We start from the raw sequence: 20817 nt of genomic DNA, 5'->3' as shown, positions 1-20817 counted from the left end.
TTCCAGTGAATAAAACCTTAAACCTTTTAGAGGACTGGCTCCTTTCCCAATATTCTGATAATACTTGGAAAAAGAAAGTTGACAGTTTGTTGAAACTTTCACGTCTTTGCATGAAAGAAAACTACTTCACATTTCGTGGTAAATTTTACAAACAGACTAAAGGGGCACCAATGGGGAATCCTCTTTCTCCCTTTCTATGTGAGCTCTTCATGGCAAATATAGAAAGTATATTAGAGAAGAGGAACATCTTACCGATTCGATGGTAGAGGTATGTGGATGATATTTTTTGTATTTTGAAAAAGGCGGATCTTGAAACTTTTTTCATATCCCTTAATAATACCCATAAAAATATAAAATTCACAAATGAAAAAGAACTTAACAACAGACTCCCATTCTTGGACGTCGTTGTAGTCAAAAAGTCTACGGACTTGGAATTTGAAATTTATCGGAAACCCACGAATACAAAACGGGTAATACATAACACTTCAAACCATCCCTTCCAGCATAAAATGGCATCCTTCCATCATATGATCCACCGCATGGAAACTTTACCTCTAAGTGAAGTAGCCAAGCAAAAGGAACTGAAATATATTTTCGAAATTGCTAAACTTAATGGCTACAATGAAAGTATCATTCAAGCCATTGTTGATAAAAAGAAGCGTGCTCAAATTCGGAATTCTTTTACAACACTCACCCCAATAACAGAAGATCTGAAAAGGGTAGCCGTTGAATATGACGTTAACTTGACACGCCCACTTCGATCAAAATTTAGGAAATTTGGGATGGATATTGTCTACACTAGTAGAAATACCCAACTCAAAACAAAATTGGGGTCTACCAAAGACCCTATTGATACCCTGAACAAAGCTGGAATTAATAAAATTGCATGCAGTCACTGTGACATGGTTACATTGGACAAACTAAACGTAACCTAGGGATACGTTTCAAAGAACATTTCGCAGAAGTGACAAAAGCAAGTAAAGTTTCAAAAAATGCCCCACCACACCTTTTCAAATCAAAAGTGGCTGAACATATTTTAAACGAGAAACATCCGCTAACTTCGGATAACGTTCACCTCCTCCGCCCGTTAATAATTTATGGAAACTAGACGTAGCTGAAAGTTCAGAAATTTATAAACAACACTCATGCAGGCTTCTCAACAAAGACGCAGGTAATCACCCCTCATGGCTATTCAATCTGCTCCCAAAAACCCCAGACATGGTACGGTAAACAATCGACCGCATAATCCCCTACCTAACTCCATTTAAGAGTGCTAAATTTCCATTTTTACCTACTACAAATAAAAAACAGGATTTACGCTTTGCTCTTTATCAGTCCACATAAGCACTGAAGAAGACTGTAAGTCACAGTCGAAATATATATTTGCGGACTGAATTTCAATATTTATTTCCAAAAAATTTAGTAGAGTATAACGGAAACCGATAACTATTTCTTTGATTTCTCGATCACTCTGCTAAGACGCTCGGTATAGATTTTCTAAATTTGACAATTGATTTTAGTTTATTTTTCCACTGGTTTGCAATTGTAAGGGTATGAGTTTTCAATTTGAGTAAAATTTTACAATGCTGTACCAGCATTACTTCATTTCATATAATTTACTTGTAAATATGAGTTAATTAGTTCCTAATTGGTTATTCCCCAGGCCTTCCATCAAAATTTTGTTTTCGTATTTCCACCTCTCCTGGGAAAGTGTATGAATCCCCAGAAAACCGCCTTAATTAGTGCACTATTACGATCATCCAATATCGTACGGATGGTTAGCATTTGTAATAGCTATTTCAAACCTACCTCAAATTAACATTGCAGTTTTTTTGCTTTTAACGTTTTCAATAGGTTTAGGGGATCGTAGCAAGCTGCGACCGCGAGTGAATGTAAAAACAATTCGCTTGTGATTTTTTACTGTCAATTCGCAATTTTTTTGCGGTTTCTCGTGCTTAAGTGCCTACGAACCTGAATTACATTCCCATTTTATTCGTTGTTGTGCGTGGATCTTTTTCGTTTATCACTGTTTTCGGATCGTCCATCTGCAGAGAAAAAGCGTAGTTATGAATATTGTTATGCAGTTTGAAATAAAAGCTGCAGTCATAAATGTGTGAAGATTAGTGTACATTGTGCCAGAAATGATCCAGTAAAATTATATGATGATTTCTGGAAGTAGCCATTTCATCCGGTGGCGGAGCGCTTCCTCGAAAACGTTCACAATCACCAAGGAAACGGTGTGATTGTTTATGTGCGAGTGGTGAAAAAAAAGTAACGGAATGCTTTGTGCGCTGAATGCTGACTCGATGTATAAGATAAGTGCATTGTGTTTATATTTACAAAAAACATTTATTTTATAATTTCGCTCAGTGGTTGAGTGATTCTTTTTCGAAACTTGAGTAGATTTTTTACATCTTCCGGGAAATAGCAAATATAAGCTAGTTTTATAGAATCTTTTCTAATATTTTCAAGATTTTAATACTTAAACTTTCACATAATTTTGTTGGTATTTCATCAAGCTTCATTTCAGGATTTTCCTAGCTTTTGAACAATTATTGATTTTTGAGTGACTATTTCAAAGTTTTGTTAATAGGGATTACATGAATGCACGACTGTATAACTAAGTGTGTATGTTTCACTTTTTCTATTTTTCATGCTTCTGGGCAGATATACTGTGTTCCAATTTTGACTAGTTCGGCATTTTGTTAATAAACTCAATGCACTGGCCAATTTGGATATCTGCGTTTTTGAATAATTAAGGCTTTGTATGCATGAAACTTTGCCAATTTTTCTATTTAATAGGTAACATTCGCATCGAAATGTCGTGTCCCCGAGCGTCTGCGTCGGCAGAAGGGAAATTAGCGGTCGTGCGTAATGCTTCGGTGTCAACCGCGTTTCCGGCTCGAGAGAGTTTTGCTCATATGAACGTTTTCGAAATGAAGTGATTTCGCGGGGTATACCCAGATACTTGTTCATGTCTCACAGTGACCATTTAGCGAAAAAATTTCGTTCGGTCGATAAATATCGTGACTAACAAAAACGCGATGTGTAGCTTCCAAAGAATCACGTCAGCCGACGTGTACTCGGGATTGACAAATAGCTGGTTGCTACAAGTAGCAAAGGCTACTTAACGCGCGTCGTACGCAGAGGTTCGCGGTGTTTGGCAAGAAAGATACTCATGGTTCGTTTCCGTAATAAGCGCGCAACATTTTTATATTCCGTTTTTCAGGTGTGTTTTTCGCGGGATTGTTTTCTTTTTAGAGCAGACGAAGTGAATACGAGAGACGTCGTTAGTCGATCTGTTAGATAGAAAATATCCGGTTGACCGAACCCCTAGAAACTCCGCGTTTATACCTTTCATGAGGCCGTTTTATTTTCAGATAGATCACCAACGCGCAATAGCTTTCGGTATAAAGAGGATCACCTTACGAGGAGAAATTCAATCATTTGAAGTTGTCTCAATTCGGTCAAAGATCCAGTATCCTTGCGTTCGATTTATTATTGTGGTGTTACATTGTCAAACTGAATCAGTTCGAATCGCATTATGATTATCGTGGCGGATGTAATGGCGCGACACTTGTTCTAAAGAACCCGACGCTCGAAATCAGCGCATCGTTTACCAAAACGAACCCTGCTGTATACCTTGCCCTTTCTCCAACTTCCCAGTGATTTCTCGTGGTACAGAGGTGTTCTCGGCTTCCATAAAGCGAGTATCACGTCAACATTTTCCTATACAAACTCCTTTGACCTGCATCGGATGCGGCCGGCTCATGCTTTAACGTTTTCAATAGGTTTAGCACCGCTGACGCTATTCACGTGAAACCGGTTGCGACACATGAACAATAAATGACAAACTCTCGTGTATCCCGCGGGAATGTGGAATACAACGACAGCGTCATCAGCTTCATACAAATAAAATTAAGAGGAAAATTTAATTAATGTGATTATTGATTGATACGGTAATATATAATTTTAACGAGTATGCTCTGCCCAACTGGAAATTGCAGAGCGAAAGCCTGTTCCTAGGCCACGAATATTGCTAACGTCAAATTTAATTAATCCCAGCTGAGAGCGAGCTGCTATTATTTTCCGGCTAAGCGAGTGCCTGCTGTTACCAAAATATTGAATTATTAGGACGGATTATAAACACTTTCGATCGTTTCAAAAGTCGTTTTTTTGCCAACAGATCTGACGTTGAAACTGAACTGAACCTATGCGACAGACTTAATCTAATTATAGGAAAATTAAATTTCCTCGCATTTGAAATCCAATCCCAGTGCGCAATGATTCATCTGTGTGAGCAATCAATTGGATCATCTGTGTGAGCAATCAATTGGAAACTGGTGAAGTAATAAAACATGCATCATCTGCAGGTAGCGATGTTGGCATGTTTCTCTTCATCTATCGTCTAATGATTTTTTTAAAGTACGTAGTAAAAGTATTGGAACAATTTTGTTCCACATTCCAGTTAAAACTGTCCCGATTTTTTCGCTCCAAACATTTCTGATTCCAAGCAATCGCTTGATTGATTGCAGCGTTCATTTCAGTTACACACTAATTGGTCCTACGGAGTGGGGGGAAGCATGATTGAAAAACTAATTTTCCATTTCCGAAACCAGATTATCCAGCCGCTGCGAAAACGTGCTGTGCAATTTATCATGAGTAGCATCCTCTTTTTTCCATTCAATTCCGTCTCCAGTCTAGGTCACAACCACTTGTTGAGTGCAGCGACTAGAAAGAAGAGCTTATTGATTTTGAAGAATTATTTTTAGCGCGCATCGTTTCGAATATGTACTCTCCATGGTGTATCGAAACACGGTTGCACCTTATGAGCTTTTTTTGCTATTTGAAGCGATAATAAAATCACCCCCTAGTCGGCAAAAAAAAACATCGGAAGTCAGTATTTTATACTCAAAAGACCAGATGAAAAGGTATAGTGCCACGCGTCGTTTCACTACAGTTCGTTTAGATAGATGACAAATGCTAGCTCGTCTCATCTGTACCGCTCTCGAAGTGAAAAGCGAGACTAATGTGATACTAGAAACGCATCAACGCTACCGACGATGATCAAAGGGAACTCAGCTCGAATACATTGAGGCAACTCAAAGAACTCGAGCTTGTTAGTGACGGGGCCAATTTAGCAGATATGACTGCAAAATCGACAAATTGCAGGAGGGGAGACGACTGTGCGTGACTTTTAACTCCGGAGTTGTTGCTTCGAGTGCGAACATTATGACATTCGAACATTAGACGTGCGACATTATGACATTTTGGTATTTTGACATTTTGACATTTCAACATTCTGACATTTTGACATATTGACGTTTTCATAATTTGAGAGGTAAATAGTTTTATAGGGAAACTGCTTCATTATTCATCTCAGATAGATTTCTCATAGATTCCTCATAAAATAAAATCCTCAAAACTCACTTAAAAGCTCTAAATTTAATATTATAGTCGGGCATCTCCACTCGAAAACCTACCTCAAAAAACAAAATCTGCGCATTGTTCTATACGGCTACAACAGGACTCGTTCAGCAGCCAACCAAAGTTTTTTTCACTAGCGGACCATGTTTTATTTTAATCACTAAACAAAAACACTCACTACACTAAAAATACTTTAATCTTTGAAATGTTCACCTAAAATTTTCAAAAACAAGCCTGAATTAGCAGAAATATATGAGATGAATTTCTACAATTCTTAAATTTCAACTGTATGTATTTTTATCTGTTTTCACTGCCTTGAAGAAAATCAAAAATAGCCAAATCAGTTTCTCGTAATACGAAAAAATTATACTGAAAATGTTGAATTATTCCGACATAATTGACATAAATGGACAGTACTGCAGTGGTTACCTAGGTTACCATATTTGCACGTGAACAACTACAGCGGATATCTAAATAAGGATACCATCTGGTCGAAGTTAGAAATCAGGACACCTTTTCTGGGCACAAATTTAACTAAGTCATTCTATTCTTCGAAGTATGAGCAAATATAACACTTAATATTTGATTTACTCAATTTTTCTTCGCGGGGATACGTACCTTGTGGAAAAACGCGTTAATAAAGAAATCCGTGAATAAAAACGCATAATTTGAAAATCTTTCAATTTAAACATCCGCGTGAAAAAACCGTTAATTCGAAAATCCGTGTAGAAAAATACCTAGTAAAAATCTGAGTGTATCTCTGACGATCCACTTTCATCGAACTACTTTGAAATATTACGCATTAGCATCTCCCAGCTGGTCTCGAGGTACGATGCTGGCCTAACAAGCCAGTCGTCGTAGGTTCGAGTCTCGGCTCGAGGGAGACTGTTAATGTCAGTAGGATCGTAGCGCTAGCCCCGCAATTGTCCTGTACACTCAACAGTTGGCTGCGAAGTCTATGTATAATAAACAGAAGGTCGAGTTCCGATACGGAATGTAGCACCAAGGCTTTGCTTTGCTTTTAGATACTTTAATAAATCAACACACGTTAACTGTTTCAACTTAAACTGAACAAATGCCAGATGCTTAATTGTAACGGTCAACGCGTGAAAGATTCTTTTTATTACTCTAGTGAGATTCAACCAATGAAAAATTTCGATCGCAGTGAGCGTTGCGACCTGAAATCGAAAACACTTATTTAGCAATTCTGAAAAATTCTGCTTATTGCCACACAACAAAGTCAAATATCTCAACAAAACCAGGACAAATGCTAAAATATAAAAAAAAAATAATCAGGACGCCCAAACAGGACTTCAAAATCAGGACATGTCCTGCTAAATCAGGACGGATGGTATCCCTAAATCTAGGTAACCTACTACGACGGGCTGCGGCTACGTTCATTCATGATAACGTGATTCATTATTGATTAACATTGTAATGAATATGGGGGCGTCGTGAGAAGAATAATTGAGCAGTGATTTAAGTTTTGAGATAGATATGGAACCTTGTGAAAAAAGGTTCGATTTAAAAAATTCAGGATATACCTAGCTAAGTTTACTAAATATACAATGCTGAACGATTCCATAAGAGCACGTAAGCGTATTTAGTTTATTTATTCAATGATTTCGTGAAAATTTGGTGTTTAATCCGTGCATTCTTCGTGAATATCGGCTTAATGAGATGAATAATGGGGCAGTTCCCCTAGTTAGACAGTACAAGAGTTGGATAATTTGACATCTCGTCATATTGACCGCCGAGGGTATGCGTGCGAGGTGTGTGCCCAGTCGGAAACTTAGCCGTCATTTCCCCATAGAAACACGCTACTCGTAGACAGCTTTGACGGAGCTAGAAGGGCCGCTCCCATGACCCAAACCCCTACTAACCCGCTCATTGGGATCGAAACCAGTAAGGCTCCAACTATGGCAACTGATCGTAGTGTTGAGGATATGGGTCAGCAGTGTTTTTTTGTCAAGCTGCAAAATTCAGTCCGAGAACAATGTAGTACAGTGCTGAAAACCAATTCGGCATTTGTAAAGTAGTATGACCACGGCTTGAAACAGCGAGATGGCAAACAGATGCAGGGATGTTCGTCCCGTGAAACCTGGTAGTTCATTGCCTTGTGGGAATCAAGCAGGAGAAGGGCCAAATCATCTTCACTGACTTGGGCCGGTCGGGGGCGATACATAATGTAGGAACTGTACCGTGCGAATGACATATGAAAGTTCTACGAGAAGCTGAACTGTTCCCGCAAAGACTATGTGCCACAGACCGACATGTGCAGGGACCGGGACGGCAACCTTCTCACGAACAAGTGTGAGGTGAATGACAGGTGGAAGCAGTACTACGATGAGCACCTTAATGGCGATGTAGCAGAGAACAACAACGGTGTTACAGTAGATCTAGGTGTACGCGCAGATGACGACAGAATTCTAGCCCCTGACCTCCAGGAGGTTAAGGAAGAGATCGGCCAGCTGAAAAACAATAAAGCCGCTGAAGCCGACCAACTCCCCGAGAACTGTTAAAACACGGTGGTGGACCACTGGCTAAGGCGCTACACTGGGTTATTGCCAAGATTTGGGAGGAGGAGGAGGTAATACCGGAGGAGATGATGGAGGGTACAGTGTACCCCAACTACAAAAAAGGCGACAAGCTGGATTGCTGCAACTACCGCGCAATCACGTTGCTGAACGCCACCGGTACTCTCTCAAATTCTGTGCCGTCGATTATCCGTTGCACCGTTTGCAAGAGAATTTATGGGGCACAACCAAGCGGGATTTATGGGTGCCCGCGACACCGCGGACCAAATATTCACGGTACGGCAGATGACTTCAACACAGCAAGGGACACTTCGGCCTGGAGCTGAGTGGTGAGGTAAGCAAAGGGGGCGATACATAGTGACTCATAAGGCGCTATGCCGACCTTCCCTAGTCGTGGTTTCCCGGCTTCGAGTAGCTTACCATGGGACCATATAGGCGACTACTCCACATGAACAAAGATAGCGACTGAGAGGGGAACCCAATAAACAAAAATGAAATGGTTCACCAAAACAAAAGCGGGAGCGGATAGACCATCAAGTCCATTCGCTAGAGGTGGCGACCAGCAGCCTCCAACATGGCCAAGGGATACGATCAAATGCGGTAGTAAGACAGGTATACCTAAAACAACCCCTGACAGCGAACGGGGTTCCAACGATCTACTAGTAGCGGTAGTCCAAACCAAGATGGAACAGGCACAGCTCGAAGCCATAATTGAGTTTGCAGATTGCTGAAGCAATATTTCAAAGCACTATATTAAAACGGTGTAAGAGGCGCTAAGAAAACCCAAAGTGCTCCAAGTGAGTTTTAAAACTTGCTTGCATATTTTTTCTCGGTTCCACATAAAACCTATTACCAGTGCAGTGCACTTGAGTAAGATTTGAGTTTGAACCCTACATAACAACAACTGCATAAAAATCTCTTCTTCTTCTTAGATGGCCCTACGTCCTAAGACATGGCCTGCATAACGTGGTTCCGCCAATTTACTCGGTCCATGGCTGCCTGCTTCCAGTTCCGCGGGCACCCGGTACTCTGCAGATCGTGCTCCATCTGGTCCACCCATCTCGCTCGTTGCGCCCCTCGCCTTCTCGTTCCCGCCGGATTTGAAGCGAACACCAATTTTGCAGGGTAGCTATCCGGCATTCTAGCTACATGCCCTGCCCAGCGTATCCTTCCAGCTTTAGCCACTTTCTGAATACTGGATTCGCTGTAGAGGCGCGCAAGTTCGTGGTTCATCCTACGCCTCCACACTCCGTTCTCCTGCACACCACCGAAGATGGTTCTTAGCGCCCGACGTTCAAAAACTTTGAGTGCTCGCAAGTTCTCTTCGAGCATTGTCCACGTCTCATGCCCATAGAGAACGACCGGTCTTATTAGCGTTTTGTTCAGGATACACTTGGTGCGAAGACTCAGATTTTGCGACCGTAGTTTTTTATGGAGCCCATAGAAGGCACGATTTCCACTGATAATACGTCTCCTTATCTCCCGGCTGGTATCGTTGTTCTCAGTTACCAGAGAGCCGAGGTACACAAACTCGTCGACCACCTCGAACTCATCCCCGTCGATTGTTACCGTATTGTCTAGGCGTGCCCTGTTTGACAGTATTAGTATCGGAAAGAATGCAGTTAGCTTTAGATGCACTTTAGAATGGTGTAAACGAGAGGGGCTGACCATTACCCCTCAAAAACAACCATTATTCCCTTCACTCGGAAGAGAAGGTATAACATAGATAGCCTGAAATTGGGTGAAACCACACTTATGCTTTCCATTGAGACCAAACACCTTGGAGTGGTTTTGGATCAGAAACTCAGCTGGAATGCACATATTGAATATGTCATCGGTAAAGCTTCGAGTACCCTCTGGGCATGTAGCAAAGCTATTGGCAAAACATGGGGTCTAAGGCCAAGTATGATTTATTGGTTGTACCAGGCAATAATAAGACCAAGAATAACGTATGCCTCGCTAGTGTGGTGGCCTAAAACAAAAGAAAGGTCAACGCAGAACAAGCTTGGCAAGTTGCAAAGGCTAATTTGTAATGCAATTACAGGAGTAATGAAAAGTGCTCCGTCAAAAGCCTTAGATGCAATTCTGCATCTATTACCACTCCACCAGGTAGTACAACTAGAGGCGGAAAAAAGTGCATTGAGACTAACACGCCTTAAAAAAGTACCTGATGGAGATCAGACAGGCCAGCTGGCAATCCTCAAACATTTCCAGCTGAGCAAACATATACCAGGTATCGAAGACTGGATGAATACAGAAGCAAACTTCGAAATACCTTTCAAAATCATAGAGACCGAACGGGAAGTTTGGGAACAAGGTGGCCCGAATATCCGACAAGGCTCTGTCGTCTTTTACACAGATGGCTCAAAAATGAATGATTCAACCGGAGCAGGTATAAATGGTCCTGGGATAAGTATCTCGATACCAATGGGTCGTTGGCCTACAGTGTTCCAGGCCGAAATATTTGCAGTTTATGAATGTGCTTAAGTCTGTTTGGCTAGGAAATATAGGCATGCTAACATATGCATTTTTTCTGATAGCCAAGCAGCACTTAAAGCACTAAAAGCCTTCATATGTACCTCTAAGCTAGTATGGGAGTGCTTCCTTTCACTAAAACAAGTGGCAGAAAGGAACCAAGTATGGTTATACTGGGTTCCTGGTCACTGCGGAGTGGAAGGCAATGAAAAAGCCGATACGTTAGCTAGACAGGGGTGATGTACCGATTTCATTGGCCCAGAACCGTTCTGTGGGGTGTCATCAAGCGCCTTGAAAGCAGAATTGAAAACCTGGGAACATAGGACTATACAAGAGAACTGGATATGCTCAGTAGGGCTACGCCAGTCTAAACGCTTTATAAAACCCAGCGTCAAGAATAGCCAGCAATTGCTTAGTTTAAATAAAAAGGGACTAAGAACAATTACCGGACTGTTTACAGGACACTGTCCAAGTAAGCATCACCTGAAACAAATTGGTCAGTCAGATGACGAAATTTGTCGTCTCTGCGGGTTCGAATGTGAAACCGCAGAACATTTGCTCTGCCACTGCAGTGCACTAATACAGCGCAGAATAAGAGCCTTTGGAAAAGGAACTTTGGAGCCTTTTGAGGTCTGGTCTGCGAATCCTAATGAGGTAATACATTTCATACGAAATTCAGTGCCAAATTGGGAGAAAGGGTGCGATATGACAACGACGATCACTTCCATCAATAGTGATATGTCTGCCACGAGTACCTAGACTAAAGAAGAGGTATACCACAAAAGATCAAAACAATGGTCGCAGTGGTCCAAATCTTACAAAAAAAGGCGTGCCCTGTCGTGCTCGGACCCACCTGCAAGCATATACTCAGTTTTTGACGTATTAATCTTCAGTCCGATCCTATCTGCTTCACGTTTTATTCGGGTACACTGGTCTGCCACCGTCTCAAATTTTCTGCCGACAATATTCACGTCATCCGCAAAGCAAATAAATTGACCTGATCTGTTGAAAATCGTGCTGCGCATGTCGAACCCCGCTCGTCTCATAACACCCTCTAGCGCGACGTTGAACAATAAGCAGGAGAGACCTTCACCTTGTCGGAGCCCCCTATGAGACTCGAATGGGTCCGACGTTCTACCCGAAATTCTCACACAACACCTCACATCCTCCATCGTAGCCTTAATTAGTCTTGTCAGCTTCCCCGGGAAGCCGTTTTCGTCAAGAATTTTCCATAGCTCTTGTCGGTTTATTGTATCGTATGCGGCTTTAAAATCGACGAAAAGATGGTGTGTAGGGACTCTAAACTCACGGCACTTTTGGAGGATCTGCCGCAGTGTAAAGATTTGGTCAGTCGTAGACCGTCCTTCCATGAAGCCGGCCTGGTAGCTTCCTACAAACCTGCTGGCTAATGGTGACAGGCGTTGGAAGATGACCTGGGAAAACACTTTGTAGGCGGCATTCAGGACTATGATCGCTCGATAGTTCTCGCAGTCTAGTTTGTCGCCCTTTTTGTATATGGGGCAGATAACCCCTTCTTTCCACTCCTCCGGTAGCTGTTCTGTTTCCCAGATCTCGACGATCAGCCGATGCAGCGAGTTAGCCAGTTTGTCGTTTCCGGCCAGTTTGTCTTTTCCGGCCGCTTTGTTGTTCTTGAGCTGCCGGATCGCATCCTTAACTTCGCTTATTGTTGGGGGTGGCACATCTTCGTCGTTCGTTGTACCGACCACGTCTTCTCCGCTCCTGTTGTGGTCTCCTGCTTGCACGCCATTCATGTGTTCATCGTAGTGCTGCTTCCACCTTTCGATCACCTCACGATCACCCGTCAAAATGCCTCCATTCTTATCCCTACACATTTCGGCTCGTGGGACAAAGCCTCTGCGGGATGCGTTGAGTTTTTGGTAGAACTTTCGTATTTTGTGTGTGCGGTGCAGCTGCACGAGTTCTTCACATTCCTCCTCTTTCTGGCGACGCTTTTTTCCCTTGAAGAGTTGGACTTGCTGCCTCCATTTCAGTCTATATCGCTCCACATTCTGACGGGTGGCTCTACGCAGCATTGTTGCCCGCGCTGCGTTCTTCTCGTCCAAAATCTGCCGACATTCTTCGTCAAACCACTCGTTACGTCGATTCGGTTGCACGTGTCCCAGGACTTCCTCCGCAGCACTACTGATAGCTGTTTTCACGGCAATCCAGCGATCCCCTAGAGGGGCTTCTTCAAGCTCTCCCTCTTCTGGCAGTGCAGCCTCGAGCGATGACGCGTACTGTGTTGCGATGTCATGTTGCTTCAATCGCGCGAGATTATACCGTGGCGGGCGACGGTACCGTATGTTGTTCACAACGGATAGTTTTTGGCGTATCTTCACCATCACTAGGTAGTGATCCGAATCGATGTTAGCGCCTCGATGTGTGATCTGACGTCGATAATGTCCGAGAAGTGCCGACCATCTATCAAAACGTGGTCGATTCGTGTTTCTGTTCTATTCGGTGATCTCCAGGTGAGTCTATGGTGGAGGCTATGCTGGAAGAAGGTGCTACGTATGGCCATGTTCTTGGAGGTGGCAAAGTCGATTAGTCTGAGGCCATTTTCATTCGTCAGCTGGTGTGCACTGAATCGTCCAATCACCGGTCTATACTCCTCCTCCTGGCCAACCTGAGCGTTGTAATCCCCGATGATGATCTTGACATCATGTTTTGGGCAGCGGTCATATTCACTCTCCAACTGCGCGTAGAATTCGTCCTTGTCGTCATCGGTACTTCCGAGGTGTGGGCTATGCACGTTGATAATACTAATGTTGAAGAAACGGCCTTTGATCCTCAACCTGCACATTCTAGGGCTGATTGGCCACCACCCAATCACCCGCTTCTGCATCTTTCCATCACTATGAAAGCTGTTCCCAGCTCATGTGTGCTTCCACGTCTCTGGTATATGGTGTGACCATCCCTGTACGTACGCACCATCGTCCCCTTCCAGCATACCTCCTGCAGCGCTACGATGTTGAACTTGCGGGTCTTCAATTCCTCGGAAAGCACGCGGGTACTTCCTAGGAAGTTGAGAGATCGGCAGTTCCATGTTCCGAGAATCCAATCGTTAGTCCGTTTTCGTTGCCTAGGTCCTAGCCGATTGTTCCGATCCGTACTTAACGTTATTGCGTTCGTTGCTGTTGTTTTTTAATGGTGCTATTGGTGTCGATCTCAGGAAACTCCCTTCCGAGGAAGGAAGCCCCGCCCCCTGTCAGCATGCGACCAGCAGTCCCACCAGGGTTGGTTACCCGATCTATCCACTGGTTACTCGCACATCAGTTGGTACCACAAGAAGGTAGGGGTACGGTAGTTCACTAGTGGGAACTGTTATGCGCCTTTGGTGCAGTCATTAACTAACCAAAATCGAGTTGCGATGAAATTCGCGACGTGTCTGCTGCAACAGAATACATGTGCACTGCATGCATTGCATACATTTAAACTCAATCGATCAGAGTGTGCGGTGCAAAAAAACTCAAACTATTGAAAGGAAGCAGATTCAAGTTGAATTCAAATCTGAAAAAGTGTTACTCAGTTCAACTTTGCATGAGTTTATGCCATCACTGATAAATACACATAAACGGTCGCATTATCGTTCGAAGAGATTTGTTCCGTAGAACCGACCGTAAAACGAACGAGGCAGTCTCCAGAGGAGCAGGCTCCGAAAAGTATTACGAGAAGGTTGATCGAGCTATGCCGGCTAGTTCGTCAACAGAGAAAGTTGGACTTGCGAGAGAAAAGACCGACAGGGACACTACGGGTGACGGAAAATGAACTACGTAGTGGATAAAAAGGGGCAAAAGTGAGAAACGCATGGAAAACGCCAAAATCGCTCTAAGAAAGCGCGAAAAGAAAAGAGAAGCAAGGGCGATGCGATCATACTTAAGACGGGTCTCAATATTCCGAGATCTTGAGAGCCATGAGAAGCGGATAGCTAAAAGATTTGGGTAAGGACTTTGGACCATTCATCAATCTTGTACCGGCGAAACGATCCTCGAACTGACGTGAAAATCGCGTTAAATTGCGCCAGCTGAGACTCTATAGCCTATGCGCTTAAGAGTCTTAGAATGCCGGTGCCACTGTACAAGATTCTAGAAAATTACATCCAGAATGGAATGTTGGTTTACAACATACACGAAATGCGTCCCAGTTACCTCAAGTGTTTCGCAATCCTGGGTCTGGTATTTTGAAATGACATGTACGTCGGTGTGTTTAAACTCTACTCGTAGGTGAGGATTGGATGCACTCCAGTAAAATAGAGTTAGCGCACCATAAGACGGAGGTCGTAGTGAATAATTCGTAAATCATAGTGAATAACCGTAAATCGGAAAAAAGTGCCGATTAGTGCTGGTGGGTGCACTATTAAGCGATCCCTGAAGCTCTTGGAGGTGATGATCGCTGCATGCTCACGTTTAGGCGCCACGTCGACTGTCTGTAAGAAAGCTTCTACGACTCTAGCAACATTATCATGCATGATGTCAAATAGCTCGTCAGTATTTATCAGCAGGCGCAAGCTGCTTGCTAGCGTGGCAACATCCATACTCAGGTACGGCTGGCCTGTGTGGTCGAAAGCGTTGGGTACTTCCAGTTACCGTGGTAAACTGAAAAGTACCTACAGGCTCATGACCAGGTGACGGCGGAAATGGTCCAACTCTACCAAAGGTAGTTGAACACGTGGACTTATCCCGGCGATAACCGGATGGATCAAAAGTCGCCATGGGGAAACATAGACCCTGCCAGGCCATGGGTGCTTGAGGAAGTATCTGCACAGGCTTGGGTACGCGGAGTGACCCATGTGTCCACAATGTGCGGGTGCGGAAGAAACAGCTGAGCATGTGCTCTTTGTGTGTCTGACAGTGAGCGGACCGGATACCACACCGGAAAACGTTGCACGTTGGAATGCATTAATCGACGGATCAACTATTGAAATGTCAGCGAAAGCTAAGTTAGCTAAGAGGGATTTAATAAGGAGGGTGCACTAAGCACACTTGACCTTCCCTACTTGGGTGAAAAGGGTTCGAGGCCTTAGCGCTCGTCTCACGCTATCTTATCTATCTCTGTACGATTTTCACCACCGACGATTCTTGAAATGAAGAAAAATTGCAAAGAAATAATGGGCGACACGCACTAAATTTGTGTACAATGGGATACTCAAACTAATTTTTATTTTTCGGACTGCATGAAATGGCATTAAACTAAACACCGATTGCCGGCCAACACCAGTATCATATATTAATTTTCATTTCACTTTATATAAATATTAATTTACCCAGCAGCTGGCTCATTTTATAATGTTTTCTCCAGATTACGAATTCCGAACAGTTTTTCCCGGAACAAAAGGGAAAACTTTTTGGCTCTATCCGCACAATTACGATCTGCTTTTTCTAGGCTCCTTTCCTAGAATCTTAATCAACCGGTCAGTAAAGTTTCGCAGCCAGTGTTTATCCGTTTAGACTCCCAGAAACAAATGAAACAGCGAGTGACTATGAAGGTTGAAGAAAGTTTAAAAAGCACAGGAAACGCAGTTTGTTTTTTTTTTTTCAATTTTGTTTACATAAAAAAACGGAAACAAGCAAGCGGTACATTTCATCTAGAAACAACTCAACACTGTATAAGTGAATTATAAAAGGTTTTTAAGTGCTCAGAGTTGTAGCCTGATAAGGACCACATTCTGTATCAAATTTTTCTCAATGTTTTGTGAGGAATGTATATACAAAACAGCTGAAATTGCTTTTTGCCCTTTTCTTTTTCGCACTGGCTGCGCTCCAGGAGAAAATTATTTTGAGTGGAAAATGTTGGGTAAATTTATTTCTCATTTTTGGATCTGTTCCAAGCGTCCTCAGACGGATCTGTACATTCCACAGGGCCACATGTTGGTTCATCGTATCACGATGATCGCTTTGGGACTGTGCACTGCTGGTCACTTCTATGTGGGATGCTGTGCTAATATTTCATATCGCTTTATTCCAGTAGATTGGATGGTGGCTGGAAATTGCAAAATAAGACAGCGGGTAGCATAGACACTCATATTCAGCTTCCGTCGCCACATTCAAACCCGAGCCCCGTCGTGAAAGCTTGATAAATGTTCACACTGCGTCGGTCGCTTCTAACCTAACCCTTGTCATCGTGGCCAATTCCACCATGTGCACGATATTATCACATGGATCTACTTATGCGTGTCACTCGCACACGACTCGGTTAACATAATATCTCTTTTACTCATTTTTCTCTCTCTACTACTTACAGCACTACGACAGCCGGCAGCTGATGGTGACCGTGTTAGTTTGCCTGTGGGGAGCAAGGCTGTCCGGGTATCTCCTGTATCGAATCGTAAAAATCGGCCGCGACAAACAGTTCGAAGATAATCGGAGAAATGTCATACGGTTTGCCGTCTTCTGGACCTTCCAGGTAAGTGAGGTTGTATGCGATAGACAAATGTTCGGTTTTCCTGGCACGTACGTTCAGAGTCTAACATGTTTACATGCCACACGATAAATTGATATTGAATTAGCTCTGTTGCTGTTCAATCGAACATTCGTCGTACTATTAGCGGATATCATTTCATGTTGTCTGGTGTGGTATTTTTAGTAAAAAATAATAAATCAAATTTTAAATGTAAAAACTCTTTTTATTCTTCTCATAATTATTTTATATGTGATGGCACTGATAATTAAAACAAACCGTAACATTTACATGTTTGTTGCATTCCTCTTCGGCCTGCCTGGCATCACTGCATACGTAGCTATTTTGGGTTCGCAAAAGCGTGCCTGGTGAAAGCAAGATTGACAGTTCACGTGTCTATGGCGGTATATGTGTATAGTGGTACTCCACTGGTGACAAGACCCGCAATCCTTAGAGGACCATTTTGAGGGTTATCTCATTAGCATACAACTGTTGTCATATCTACAGGTTAATTATTCTTTGGCTGGCACTTTGCCATATCGCGCATATACCATCAGGGTGCTGACAGTTGATATGGGGATATGAAAGGCTGCCTCTATGTTTTCATTTAAAAAAAATACTTTTAAAACGCTTGTTTTCTGAGTCGATCTTCTCTGCTTTGTAAATATAGCGTAAGTAAAACCGACAATGAGTTCCTACAGATCCATATATTGTAGCATGCATTGTATTCAGTAGACTAAGCTGACAGTTTTATGGTTGGGAAGCAGTGGAATGTATGTAACCCTAATTATGCAGCTTTCCCGATATGTATCCTTAGGCGAAAAGTTCTGAATTTATGTGCTACTAACAGTCGACTCGTAAATTTATCGCTCCCGCGCAAGATATTAAACAACGTTACCACTAAACAACGTGGAAAAGTTGCATGCACAATGTATATAAAGAACTTCGTGCTGTGTATACATGCTAGCAAGCGTACCGGTTATAGCGATACTTAAAAACCAATTTCGCTTTAAAGCTTGTAAGAGAGATCCAAGCATTATCTGCAGACTGTTTAAAAAAACAGTGTTTTGAAGATAGCTTTGTGAGATAATGCAAATACAAGCTACAGTGATAATACCGGTATGTTCGCATCTGATAGGGTCATGATTGGTACAGCTACCCGTTACAGGAATGAAACATGGGAATGGGAAACATTTTGCTTTATTTGGGTTAATAATTGGGATGCACAAAGCACATACAGACTGGAAGAACAAAGAAATACAAATTTCGAGGACATTGTTTGTTGTCCTTCTTGCATTTTCGTTAGCATATTATAGAATTATCGCAGCAGACCGATGTCAGCTCGTTGTGACGAAACGAACACCCAATTTGAATCATCACAACCCGCAGGGGAAATCTAGACTCATCATCAAAATTATTGGCATTCAAAAACTGATGCTTCTGGTTCTGGAATTAGCCAGTCATCCAATATTGACTATTTTCGATAAAACTTTGTACACGTATTTGATTTAGTAAATTTAGTATTTTCCGCAGGGCGAATTTTTTTTTGCTCAAGAATGATTTTCTTGAAGAGTTTATGTATTGTAGCATGTACTTTATTCAAAGCATTGTAGCTCAAAAACATATAGTTGCATAGGAAAATAAGAGTTAAATACTAAATTTTGAATTTAAAAAAAAAGTTCTTCCCTTCTTCCCTTGAAAAATTGAAGTTATCAAAAACGTCTGGATACTAGAAAGTACAGGATGAAAAAATAAACATTTTATTTCGTGATGCTCAGAGCATTAGTTTATTTTAAAGTTTTGAAAAATTCTTGTATTCCAATGCATGATGCTTAATGATTTTAGCAGTTATTTACAATCCTTAAGCTTATGCTGACTAACTTCCTAAATTCATCCGTTTTCGACTTGTTTTGAATTTAGTTTTTGTTCCTTGTATGGATTCATCCGTGTGACCAAAAAGGTTGGTCTTTTAAGATATTGCCTGGTGTCTGCTGTATTCCACACTTCTATCATCAGCAATACTATATATTATAAATGAGATGCTCAGTACCTGATTAAGGATTGTGGGGGCTCGGGTGCCAAGAACCATGGGGAGGCCCTCTTTTCAGTTGTCGAAATTTTAATAAAGGAATATGCAATTCAAAAATATAAGTTAAAGGAAGTTTGTACAAGGGTTTTGTCAGTTTTTTTAAATTTCAGTTATTTTAAAGTTTCATGATTTTTTTTTTTGATTTTTTATTAGTCGTAAGTCCTAACAAGTAATCTTTTGTGGGGGCCTCCAAAGTGTATGAGATCTACGATGTGTCGGAAGAAAGTTATCAAGTTTATCAAGAAATAAAAAAGTTATTTTTTTTATTTCACTGTACACAACCTTTGAAAAATGTACCATCCAAGTAAAGAACTTAGAAAACTGAGAAACTTTCTAGAAGATATTGAAACGCTTAAACCACGCGCTTCGTCACAAACACCGATGTCCAACTATTTTTGATTTCGTCCCACTGTGGGATTACGGCATGAAAGCAACTTTACAGTGCAAACGTTAGAAAAAAAAGCTATAAAATTTTAATTTTTAATGTCCTATTTTTTTGACTGACCGAGCCGGACAACCGGAGAGATTGCTGAAAGTAAAAATAAACCCTTGTGAACCGCAAGAACCCTTGCGAATCGCAAGAAGCCTTGCAAACAATACGAATAAGATTAAGTTTGAACCAATTCAAAAGTTTTCTAAATGAAACATCGATATAACGTAACTTCGATATAACATAACGAGTAAATTGAATTACGTTATATCGAGGAATGACTGTAAATATAATCATATGTAAAAATCCGAATGATACGATGCGCGCTCACATAACTCACTTTCAATACGGGTTGCGTTGCAGTAGAGAAATGAGTGCGAGAGAATATTGAAGAGAGAGAATAGAAAAGAACAACTCTGGAAATAAAGTGTTTCTCTGCAACGCACGTGCTGCTCAAAATAACTATTGCGTAGTCCAGTCAACGATCAATTCTTCTTAATTTGTCTTATCGAAAAAAGTTACTACGCAAAATTCCAACTCGATCGTGCAGCACCCATTTTTCCCAGAGGTACAGTCACAAAATTCCATCCCCACTTACAGACATTTAAGGCAACCTTCTGTTGCATAGTTTAGGGGTAATATCCACCAAATGCTCAAAAAAACAAGGCTTTTTTCATGATTTCTTTCAAGGATATTTGAGATGTAAGGTATACAAATAATATATCATTGGATTAAGCAACTCTTGGAGAATAGAAAAAAAAAATATTACTTGTGTGTACCTCACTAGATAATATAATGAAAAAGCTACAGTTAAAATTTTAAGTCAATCGGATGTAAACTTTTTCAGTTCTACGCTCGCCGATTTTGAAAACATGGTTTCGAGAAAAACGCGTTTGAAGTTTCAAAATGCTATAAATCTTAAGAATCGCAATAATAAAGCCCCCAATATTTTTTTACCTTCAGTCAGCTATCCCTGCGCCGTAAAGTTGTCCTTCCTGGGCTTTATTTTTCTCTTCTTCCATTTTGTTACCCGATCTAAGGCTGCACCTAGCCTTTTTCGCGATATCAGACATGCGATGCTCAGTGACTTTGACGCGGTTGGCGTCCAATCCTACGCAAAATTCAAACTTGTCACTCATATTTAACTACTTTTGAATATAACTCACAGTTAAAAAGCATAGAAAAAACTCGAACAAAGAACGTACACAACGAGAACGGCTGATCAACTAAACAAAGGAAAATTGTGAGTAAATACGTGCTGTAGAGCTGGCTTGGATTTAAGGGGGACCAAGGGGGCAAATGCCCCGGGCCTCACGATTCGAGGGGCCCCCCTAGTCTTGAGCCAGATGGGAAGACAGAGTGACAACTTTTTTTTTTTGCTTGTCACCTCCCAGTAAAGCGAAACTTTTTTTTAACTCGTTTGTTTTGAGGAAAGAGGGCCC

General features: G+C 41.7%; 1 protein-coding gene across 11 annotated transcripts in view; it reads left to right on the top strand.

Moving 5' to 3' along the window:
* LOC129721276 (uncharacterized) overlaps positions 1-20817 on the top strand; it is an 89709-nt gene that overhangs the window by 21650 nt on the left and 47242 nt on the right. For all 11 annotated transcript variants that reach the window (XM_055673663.1, XM_055673662.1, XM_055673667.1 and 8 more), the window contains exon 3: positions 16701-16862. In XM_055673663.1, the coding sequence (XP_055529638.1) occupies positions 16701-16862 (162 nt within the window). The remainder of the gene's footprint in view (positions 1-16700; positions 16863-20817) is intronic.

This window comes from Wyeomyia smithii, chromosome 2 (genome assembly GCF_029784165.1).
Source record: "Wyeomyia smithii strain HCP4-BCI-WySm-NY-G18 chromosome 2, ASM2978416v1, whole genome shotgun sequence".
NCBI lineage: Eukaryota > Metazoa > Arthropoda > Insecta > Diptera > Culicidae > Wyeomyia > Wyeomyia smithii.
The sequence above is the reverse complement of the archived record's forward strand: the minus strand, read 5'-3'. Positions and strand labels throughout refer to the sequence as shown.